The sequence below is a fragment of the Pelobates fuscus genome, chromosome 9 (genome assembly GCF_036172605.1).
Source record: "Pelobates fuscus isolate aPelFus1 chromosome 9, aPelFus1.pri, whole genome shotgun sequence".
NCBI lineage: Eukaryota > Metazoa > Chordata > Amphibia > Anura > Pelobatidae > Pelobates > Pelobates fuscus.
In genome coordinates, this window is record NC_086325.1 from 111595868 (window position 1) to 111608132 (window position 12265).

The following is a 12265-nucleotide window of genomic DNA, read 5'->3' on the forward strand; positions in this document are numbered from 1 at the left end:
GAGGGGGGAGAGTAAGAAGAGGGGAGGGGGAGAGTAAGAAGAGGGGAGGTGGGAGAGTAAGAAGAGGGGAGGGGGGAGTAAGAAGAGGGGAGGGGGGAGTAAGAAGAGGGGGGAGTAAGAGGGGAGGGGGAAGTAAGAAGGAGGGGAGATAAGAAAAAGAGGGGGTAAGAAGAAGAAGGGGGGAGTAAGAACAAGAGTGGGGAGTAATTAGAAGAAGGGGGTAAGAAGAAGAGGGGGTAAGAAGAAGAAGGGGGGGTAAGAAGAAGAGGGGGGAGTAAGAAGAAGAGGGGGGAGTAAGAAGAAGAGGGGGGAGTAAGAAGAAGAAGGGGTGTAAGAAGAAGAAGGAAGGGGTAAGAAGAAGAAGAGGGGGTAAGAAGAAGTAGGAGGGTTAAGAAGAAGAAGGGGGGAGTAATAAGAAGAAGGGGGTAAGAAGAACAAGGGGGGAGTAAGAAGAACACAGGGAGGAGGGGGGTAAGAAGAACACAGGGGGGGTGAGAACACACAGAGGGAGGAGTGAGAAGAACACAGGGAGGGTGGAGGGGGGATGAGAAGAGCACAGGGAGGGTGGGTAAGGGTGAGAAGAGACCGCTAGGGGAGGGTGGGGGAGAGGAGAGACCACTAAGGGGCAGGGGAGAGCTCTAAGGGACAGAAGGGACAGCTCTATAGGACAGGGGGCAAGACAGGGAGCTCTTTCACACTATGCGCACACACACACACACACACACACAATGCATCCCTATACATACACAGAAACACACAATGCATCCCTATACATACACAGAAACACAACATGCTTCCCTTACACACAGAGAAACACACAATGCATCCATTACACACACACACACAATGCAACCCTTACACACAAAGACAATGCATCATTTGCACACATACACAGAAACATACAATGCAAACCCTTACACACACATGCAAACACACACACTGTTTTTCTTACATACACACAGAAACACAATGCATCTCTTACACTCAATGCACACACATACAGACACACACCTTGCATCCCTTATGCATACAAACACAGATTCACACAATGCATCCCTCACACACAACCAGAAACACATAATACATCCCTCATACACAAATACACACTGCTTCCACTACACACAAACACACTGCATCACCTGCACAAACTGGTATCCCTATACACTACATACCATAAGCACACATATTAGATAACACATAACACATCCCCTACACACTCCACTCCCTGTGAGCAAGCTCATGGGTGGGTGGAACATATAAGTGGACTTATGAGTGGGCCTTATGGGCATACTCACCGTCAGGCACTGGGGCCCAGACCATGAGCTGTGTGAGAGGTCCCCAAAAAATGGAGCTGCTTCCAATTCTCCCAGAACGTTGAATTTTGTGACCACAGTTGCAAACAGCCTCCAGAGGTCCTGTTCTACACCAGACCAGTGGAGCCAAACTGCAGCCCATCATCATCCTCATCTAATTGTAAGTAGGCAATCTAGTATATTATTAGTGACACTAATCTATAATTTACCTCACATTAAAGGGACACTATAGCTTAATGAAGTGGTTCTGGTGTCTATAGCTGGTCCCTGCAGGCTTTTTAATGTAAACACACACTGTGTGCAGCACTGGCGTTAGTTCATATGGCAGATCATATGGGTGGGGCATTGTGATGTCACATGGGGGGGGGCAAATTTATATTTTGTCTAGGGCGGCAAAAATCCTTGCACCGGCTCTGATCCTGGGCAGGTGCACCAGTCTACTGGTGACCCACAGGAGGGGAGTGCACTGATTGCACTGCACTCTCCTCCTGCCCAGACCCGTCTTGACCGCAGTGCAAGTGCCCTCTGCCCCTAATTTACAGTGGCTCACACTCACAACAAGCAGTGCCTGGAGCCCTTTGCAGAGACGGAAACAAAGAGGTTCTGCGGCAGCTGGCCGTCCTGCAAGCATTACATTAAACAGCTGTTCCCCATGCAGCCACAGGTGGCGTTGTGCTGGGAAACTGTGATTACTCTTCACTTCCTCCCAGCCTACAGAGCAGCGCATGGGGGAGAGAGGAGGAGGCATGATTTAATCTTGAATAAATCCTCTAAGCAAACCTTTATAAATTTGGGGGGGATCAGCTCTGTTTCCACAGTTTATTGGTGTTTACTCTCATCTCTGTATTAATATTGAGGGATGTCTACATCAGTGTGTGTCAGCAGGGCCAGCCGTTGGGGTGGGCAAGCTGTGCGGTCATGCAGGGTGCCATGACAACAGAGGCGCCCGGCGGCCAACACAGCTCACAAGTTGGGTACACCAGCATATTTAATTTCAACGATTCGATGGTGGTCCACTGGTGCGCACCAGCAGTAGGTGCAGTCAGATCATATCCTCTCCCTCGTGGTTCCGGCGCTCAGTTAGTGAGTCAGAGCACAGGCTCAGAGATTCTCAGCCTGTGCTCTGACAACATTGAAAGTCAGAGCCGTGAAGGAGCGGTATGGCAAAGAGCTACTGATTAGCATAACATCAATATCCGTTATAAAACCAGAAAAAGGTGGGCATGGATGGTGAACTGATTTGGTGGCACAATGGGCCACTTGACTGGTTTTGCCCCCCAGGCCTAAGGCTGCCAGCCCTCCCCTGGGTGGCACTGACTGAGCAAATGGGCACAGTATCCACTGTGAGCCTGACACAGAAGCTGGCAGGCAACTAACTGCTATTCATTCTATTACAGTGAAAGAAAACATATTTTTAAATGTCAAGCATAAGCTATTGTGAAACCAGATATGAGTGGTGGCACTGGGCAAATGTGCACAGTATCCACTGAGCCTGACACAGAAGCTGGCAGACAACTAACTGCTATTCAATTTATTACAGTGAAACATTTTTTTTCTTTTTAAATGTCAAGCTTAAGCTATTGTGACACTAGTGAGTGAGTGGTGGCACTGGGTAAATGGGCACAGTATGCACTGTGAGCCTGACACAGAAGCTGGCAGGCAGGCAACTGCAATTACATTCCACAGAAAAAAAAAAAAGCAGACTGATGTTCTAGCCCTAAAAAGGGCTTTTTGGGGTGCTGTTCTTACAGCAGAGATCAGATGAGTCATTCAGGACTGTAGTGGACACTGAATACCCTAGCCTAGCTATCAATTTCCCTATCTAATGAGCAGCAGCTACACTTTCCCTCCTCTCACTAAGCATGCAGCTTCAGAATGAATCTAAAATGGATGCTGGGAGGGAGGTGGGAGGGTGTGGAAGGGAGGGTCTGCTGCTAATTTGCTGGAATGTGTCTGCTGACCGTGAGGCACTGGGTCAAAGTTTGCTCAATGATGACGAATAGGGGGCGGATCGAACGGCCCATGTGTTCGCCCGCGGTGGCGAACTCGAACATGCTATGTTCGCCAGGAACTATTTGCCGGCGAACAGTTCGGTACATCACTACTAATAGGCATAATTTTGTGGGTAATAAATGGCTGAAAGAGAGGTCTCCCATGAATAGCTTCAACAGCCAGGGGTGATGATCTCTCCTTGATACGTATGGAGTGTCTGTTGACAAATTGCGTGTCGATAAAGTTTCCTGCAGCACCAGTCCATCAGTGCTTTGCATGCAAAACTTTTCTTATTGCAAATGAAGGTAATATCAAAGAGAAATCTACTTTTGGTAGTAACAGAGCACATATCCATCACACAAGACCTGTCCCCTTAAGGTTCTTAGGTGCTGAAGTTTTCCAGACATATAGAACAAGCATCTCTCATATATCCCTACTTGCCACAGTATAAACAAAGGCCCTTATCTCTCCTAAACTGTTTCTCTGTTTCTGACAGTTTCGAAACCCCCAATTGCATATGTTCTGGCTCAGACTGTACAGGAAGGCCAGAGACAACAGGTCTGGAGAAGTGAGTGACATATTCAAGCGTCTAGTTCTATTTCTAGTACTCTCCCTGATTCTGATACTGTTGTCGATATGCATCACATATGTGATGTAGTCATTTACCATTCCTGGTAGTACTTTGGCTGCAATCTCATCAAGGATACCTTCAAAGGCAGTTGATTAATCCGCTATTAGTCCACTCTACCTCAGAAGCTAGAGTGTGGAATTCAATAGCATAATCTGAAACAGACCGGTTCCCTTGTTTGATATGCATTAGGGCAGTAGCAGCGTTGGTCTCTCTACCCAATGGTTCAAACGTTAGTTTGAATTCTATAAGGAATTCCAAGTAATTATGGGCAGTAGACTTATTACTTTCCCATAATGGATTGGCCCATGCTAAGGCTTTACCTTGCAGTTGGTTAATTAGGTATCCAATTTTGGCTCTATCCGTGGGAAAAGACTCAGGAGAGGCCTCAAAATGGTACTCAATCTGATTCAAAAAACCCAGACATTCATGAATATTACCTTCAAAATGTGGGGATGATAATAGAGTGATATTAGGTGCCCTATATTCAGTGGGAGTAGGTAGACTCTAGGCTACTCAAATGTATGGGGATAGAACAATGCAACACACCCTGGAGAGGCGCAGATATGAGAAAAATTCTGGGAAAGAGGGAAATGGAGTGGGTGTTCCAACGTAAAACCCTTTCTCCAGATGGCCTCAATTTCGAATTTGACCTTTTTAATTTTTTATTAAAAACATTTTTAGAAGTCTTTTTTCTATATATACCGTTTTTCATCATGGCTCCCTACCCTAGTGAGGCCTTATATGTATTTTATTTTTTATTTTTTTACACTCTCATATTGCATTTTTTTTTTAACTTTTAATTCCTTCATCCTTTTTTTTATTTTTATTATATTATTTTTTTTATATTTTTAATTTTTATTTTCATTTTTATTTTATTTTATTTTTCTCCCCCCTCCTTTTCTGTATTTTTCACATGTCTCCTCTCCTTCTATTAAGACAACCACATATCATCACAGATGAATATGCATCCATTTTGTCTGACTACTATAAGGTATGGGATTTCATCTTTTATTATTACTGCATATACAATATTTCATCCTGTCCAGAGGATTCTCTTTCTCCTTATGTGTTAGGTTATTAGATTTAGTGTTCCTCAAGCGTGGGTTGCGCATGTGTTTTAAGTGCAACCCACATTTTCTTTTTTTTTTTTTTTTTTTATTCTTTATTTTTGTTGTGCATAAGATATTAACAATCGGTTGTGAGGTACCCCAACGGCATTCCTCCAACGCATAGTAGACAGTTTAACAGAGAGGTACATGCAATATCTAGCACAAATTTTATGTTTAAAGGTAGTTGAGTAGAAACACGGTAGAAAGTAAGCTTCGTTAACATTAAATTTTGTGTCGCATCCTATAATATCATTAATAACGGCGTTAATCTAGGTTATGAAAATACATATCTGGCTTACAGTTTCACAACGGCACGGACAAACGGTTATACTCGTGGTTTAACATTAGTTAGGTATTGGAGGGTGTTGCGCATTTTTTCTATATACATTAATATCGCTTTGTCACATATTTGTTCCTGCGCCGTATATCAGTAGTGAGATGCAAGGTTAGTTAAGGCAGAAAATATAAAAACATATAAAAACAAAAGTGGCCTAAAATGGCATGCATTAACCAGGGACCGCGACCATATGTTAGTGCGGCATGACATAGGCTTATAATTCTAACTCAGCTTAGGTGGGCGGTTATACGTTTGGGGTTGTGTTAGTTAGGCCTTAGATGATATTAAAGGTCGCACAAGACTGATATTTTACGAGCTTATCTGAACAGTTGGTTCGAACGAGTAAGATTATATAGAGTAACATAGACTGTAATAACATAGTGATGTTGGTTGCTTAAGGCTGCTAGGCCATTCCCGATAATGTGGGTATGGTGTGGTAACTTGTTGCGTGGGATGGCAGTATTCTGTGACATTACAGTGCTAGGTGCAAAATATCGCTTAGGTATGGTGTACTGTGAGATTGTAGGCCATGAGACATTGTGTAATAAACGACATTGCCGAAACTTGCTAAAGTGTAATAATAATAACTTGTGTAATAAACGACATGCTGAAACTCATTATTTAAGGTAAAACCGCTGGGAACAAATGTAGTCACAAAAGTCCTGAGGAGCACAGATTAGTGCTTATAGTAGTCTCCCTTATATGAGTTTACAGTCCGCTGGTACCTGCTTCACTTTGCCGAGGTAAGTAGCACCTCACACATTTTCTTTTTAAGCAGGGATGTCTTAGGACATCCCCTATTGGGAAAGTCCCCGCCCGGTCAGCCGTATCACATGCACGGGGCTCCCTGCAGCCTACATTTTCCAAGCTTCATTGCGGTGAAGCACGTGATGCAAGCGCGTCATTCATTATGGCGTCCCATGTGATCGCCCGAAACCAGAGGTAAGAGTTCCCCGTTTTATGTTTAAGTTTTATTGTTTGAATAACTTTATTTTAACAAATTTAAAAGACTTTTTATATTTTACAAAGAATGTGTATTATTGAAATAATTATTTTACTCTGTTTCACCTTGTGTTTGTACAATCAATATGTCTCACAAAGATGACATCATTTTGGCGCCAAATTTGAATCTGTTAATTGTTTTACAGCCTATATATACTGTTCTATACCAGGTCTGTGTTTCTATACTGCCAGTTAATAAGCCCTATGTGGCGAAACGCATTTTGGCTAATTTTATTACTTTTTAATGTACTAATAAAGGAATATTGGCTATTATTCTGCAGTTGCCATATACCTTTGTTTTTATCTTTACTTTAAAGTTTTATTTTATTTTATTTTACAATTATTTATTTGAATCTGGTCATTCATCACATCAAAATTTTAACCTGCTCAAGAATCCCAGGTGGGGATTATACCACCTACGCTATAAAAGTGAGCAGCACATTCTGCTCATTTAAATGTGAGTATTCCATGTTCTTATCTCTATCTGCTGTAATATAAATACAGTGAGCACCATTTTTGTTTTATTTTCCTTTCCACATTGAGGAATTATTTTGTTCATGAACACTTATATCCTACCAGTGGGGGATCGACGCCACTGAATGCGAGTTATACCTGAGCTAGTTCCAGCTCTCTAATAGGTGAGTCCAAAACCTTTCTTCTGTGAAGTTTGTATTTCTACGTATTTTAAGTCGCAGTCTACACTATTGGAATTTTCCCCTTTTTATCTACATATCTCCATCCGGGTCAAGAGAACCAGATCACTTCTCAACTCCACATTCTGCATAGACCGCCACTACACTTTAGTCCCTACAAATGGACCTGGCCTATTACATGCTCATTTGTTATCAGGACTTATTTCTATTTTATCTTTACTGATATATGTAAGTACATACTGTGTTTCTACCAGTCTAGAGCATATTGCAGTGTTATTTTTCAACATTATTTTATTTTATTTAATTTGATTAATTTTTTTAGTGTTTTTTGGCGCGACCTATAATCCCTACTCTCTAGACTTACCCCTTTTTTTTGACGATCTGTGAGGGAACGTCATAACTTGCAGCCATTTCATATCTAATCTTAGTTTTCTATTGATCACCAATCGCTGAACCCACTACCTTGTATCTTCCAATGGACACACAAACCTGCAGATTAATCGGGTTGCAGAGCCGCAAACCTCCGACGGAACAGCCCACAGCACTGAGGGAAGCAGCCGGAACCCACTGGTACCAAACACTGCACCCGCGGAGACCGGGCACCGCAACGGCAAAATGAGGCCTACCAAAGGAGGCGGCGAGGAAAGGTGCCCGCTTTCATGCCAAGCACGAACAGCCAGACATGGGTATGACACACTCACCCCCCATGGACCGGCGGGGGATATCCCGGTCCCCGCCGAACGGAGGGTCCCAAGCCCCGAGCCCCTCAACTGCATCCACGCCTTCCTAAGCAAGGAGGGAGAGGGGGCCTCCAAGATGGTGGATGCACCAGACTCAGCAATGCTACACGAGCAACCACCTATCAGACTATAACATACAGACACACACACAGGACACACACACAAAGACACAGACAGGCACACATACAAAGACACAGACAGGCACACATACACACACACACGTATGTGTGCCTGTCTATGTCTTTGTATGTGTGTCCTGTGTGTGTGTGTCCTGTGTGTGTGTGTCCTGTATGTTATAGTGGACTATAGTAAGTGGGCTACCTAGCTCAGCCTTCCTACTGGGCATTGCTATAAGGATGGTTAAAAAATAGAAAAAAGGGGAAAAAAAGGTGGGGAGGGGAATTGAGGAGGGAGAGGAGATGAGCTGACGCACAAATGAGAAATCATATTATGCGCAAACAGAGAAGTCGTCTGAATATCACTGAAAGAGACCTTCGTTTGTTCCTTACGAAAATCGAACCAGATATCAAATATTTAGTCTCGCAGCATATACATACAAACTAACAGACACACATACAAACAGACATGCACACACACATAAGACATACATAGACACACACACATGCAGACACACAAACAATGACACATACATACAAAGACAAGACACACATACATACAGACAGACACATACACACACACAAGACACATACAGACATACATACAGACACAGACAGGCACATATACAGACACACAAGACACACATACATACACACACAAAGACACAGACAGGCACACATACACACAAGACACATACATACAAACAGACACACAGACATGCACACACACATGCAGACATACATAGACACACACACGCAGACACAAGACACACATACAATGACACATACATACAAAGACAAGACACACATACATACAGACACACACACAAATATATACACAGACAGACACAGGCACACACACAAGACATACATACAAAGACACATACAGACACACACACACATATATACACAGACAGACACACACACAAGACATACATACAAAGACAAGACACACATACATACAGAGACACACACACATATATACACAGACAGACACATACACACACACAAGACATACATACAAAGACACATACAGACACACACACACACACATATACACACAGACAGACACATACACACACAAGACATACATACAAAGACACATACATACAGACAGACACACACAACACATACCTACAAAGACACACACACACATTATATTTAAGTCACCCTCCTGTTTCCTACCTTTAAGGTGCAGGAGGGTGACTTTCCCTGGGGTCCAGTGGTGGCTCAGGTGGATGGGAGTCAGAGTTCCCACTCTGACTCCCTGGTGTTCCTCCCGCGCGGCTCTCAGTTTTAGCTGGGAGGAGTGACCGGGGAATCACTTCCTCCCAGCTCTGTGATGTCATCACAGGGGGCCCGGTCGCGCTGTTAAAGCGCCCAGCGCTGACCGGGCCCCCTTACAATCCGCATCCATCGGGTGGCCCTGACAGCATGGGCCACCCGATGGACACTTTGGAAGGCGGCCCCGGCGGTTTACCGGGCGGGCCGGGGCCGCAAATAGTCACGGCGGTACCCAGTCGCACGGGTACCGCCGGCTCGCACCCGCCCGCCCGATCAACCTGGAAATCCCTACCGCCCACCTGGAATCCTGAAACGCCCACTAGTGGGCGGTAGGGACCAGGTTGACGAACCATGGTTTATATAATAGGAACATAATATGAATATAAATGATTACAATGTTAATGAACGATATAAAGGCAATTTTATAAAGTAATGATTACAATATTAATGAATGATATAAAGGTAATGTTATAATGTAATGGGGTAAATGTGCTATTCAACTGTGATGTACTGCGTGTTAATACTCTTTTTGGAACTAATAAAAACTATAATTGTAACTTGCTCCAGTCTGATAATGCTTCCTTTACACATATTCTAATTTTAGTAAAGTCTGTTTTTTTAAAGTCTAAAACTTTTGTTTTTGTGTGGTGTGACACAGTCTGTATATATATTTGTCTATAATGACAGTTTGTGTGTGTGTCTCTCTGTATAAGACCATGTTGGTATGTGTGTTTCTGTGTGTACTTGAATGTGTCTACATGACTGTGTATTTCTATTTGCAATGGAGTATGTTTATATATGTATCTGCATGCAATGGATTGTGTGTTTGGTCTATGTTCATGTATGCCTCTGTGTATGAGTGTTACTGTGCATGTGTGCATGAGTGTTGAACAAGAAGCTCCCATGCCACAGCCTTTGGTTTGTAGCCTCTTGCAAACAGACTATTGGCCTGATGCCAAAAGCCCCTGAAAAAGGATTGTGATAGTAGCAGTTAATATACAAAGTATGCATTGTTAGTTTGATAAGTCTGCAGCGCCCTCTGCTGACCGAATAGAAAAATGTTAATTTTTATAATGTTGGTGTGCAAATTAGGGCAACCAAATAAGTAGCTAAAGGTATATATTGTTGCTTTTTTGTTGTGTTTGAAAATATTACTTGCATTAAATTGTTAATGTATTAATTATAATTGCTCATTCTCCAATGTTCTGTATATTTGTATTTTAAATGCTTTTTACCACATATTTAAGAACAATACAACAAAGGATATTCCTTATTCAAAAATAAAGAAATGTGTATTAGTTCCATTGGGAACTATATGTGCTGTGTGGTTTGTTCAGGGATCCCAGCAACAGACATTTTGGACTCGTGACTGGCTGAAATGGTCCCTGATCCCCAAGACTTGTTAAATAAAGAGCTAGGCCTGAGAGCCACAAGTGCATTTCTAAAGGCAGTAGTTGGAGGCAAGGTAGGCAGAGGTGTTGTGTGTTTGTCTCTATGCATCTCTCTATTGACAAGTGAACTGTTACTGAAATGTTAAAGAATGTGTCTGTGTTCATGTATGTGCCTGTCTCATTATGTAAGCTTGCACATACATTTACTGCCTATTGAAATGCCATCTGCATGTGGAAATACATGAAGGGGAATTACTTAAGGAGCAGAGTTAGGAAAGTGAAAAGTGAGTTAATCTACAATGGCGTCAGGGGGATTATGCCTAAGAATATCAAAAAGTGGACCCTTCCGAGGGACTGGGGGTTGAAAACGAGCAATGTTGTATTGGACTAAGATATCTGTGGGCTTAGGCTTTTGGTATTTTTGGCCACTAGCAAACTCTACAATTGCTACTCTTAACTAAAGACATAGCACAAATGCATGATTGGAGTTAACATAACACTAGGTACTGGAACTACCATCTCAAAGGAAAGAAAAATCCAATATTTAAATGGTATTCCAGCAAGAACATCAAACCTTGTTAGTTTTTGCCAGTTCACTACACATCAGCAAAGCCTCTGCTGCAGCAAGAGCAAATATCAGGTTCTTGTGGACTGTTGTTCTTTCTGACTTTGGAACACTGAAAAGAAAAAGTAAAAAAGCAAAAGGTTTAAACATCACAAAATGTAAAAATTTTAAACTAAACATTTTGCCATGAGATTATAAAGTATTGTGCGCTAGATATCGAAGTGCTTTTCAAAATCCACAGTGCCAAGCATCTGATTAAGTTGCTGGTTAAATTTTAGAACTTTAGCTATAGGGTACCACAATGAGCCTGTGTCTTGGTGGAACTTGTTGGACCAAAGAGGTCTGTAGAACAGAGAATTTAATGGATGTTGTCAAGAGATAGATATGGAGACAAATAAAAGATACTGTTTACAATGGTGACATCTGGAAGAATACCAATGAAGTCATAATAATGGACACGAAGAATTTAAATGAAAATCAAAAAAGTACATGCACAACTCAATGGAAAACCTTGAAAACAAATGAGCTAATGTACATACAAATACAAAGGTATTATCCAACCTCCTGAATCATCCTAGATTCACTTTCATTATTGTTTCTTTTTAAATTGCCAAGAAATTGTTATAAAATTCCCAAAATTTGAGAATTAGTGTCAAATTTAAGGTATCTTTTACGCATGCATACCATATTTGTAAGAGATTTTTCTTGTGGACCAAGTCTGGGAACTTTTGTCAGTGTGCCTAAACCCAATAATGCCACATGCTGGAAAGGGGAGATGTGCCATAGAATTGAGTGAGAAAGTTAAATAAAATGGTCAATATGGGCTTTTTATAAGTATTAAACAGATATGTTACAATTACAAGTAAAAGTGTCTACAGCTCTGTTCATTGAGGCCTTAAATTAGTGATTTATTCCTAAGGAGGCATAGACAGTGTGATGGACTGCCTGGCACCCCGACTGGGTACCTCCGCCAATCGATGTGTCCTAGTGCTCACCGAGTACTCCAAGCACTACACCAGACACCATCAGCACTGTAGACCCTTAGCCGCCGCAGCTTGGCTGGGGTCTCGCCGTCCTCCGTCCATCCTGGACCCAGGACCAGGATCCAGCTTCCAGTGGGTAGACTTCTCCT

At 42.4% G+C, this 12265-nt stretch overlaps 1 protein-coding gene across 1 annotated transcript in view; it reads right to left on the reverse strand.

Annotated features, from left to right (window-relative positions):
* ADGRD2 (adhesion G protein-coupled receptor D2) overlaps positions 1-12265 on the reverse strand; it is a 642889-nt gene that overhangs the window by 333186 nt on the left and 297438 nt on the right. Inside the window, exon 16 of the mRNA XM_063432309.1 lies at positions 11143-11245. Within this exon, the coding sequence (XP_063288379.1) occupies positions 11143-11245 (103 nt within the window). The remainder of the gene's footprint in view (positions 1-11142; positions 11246-12265) is intronic.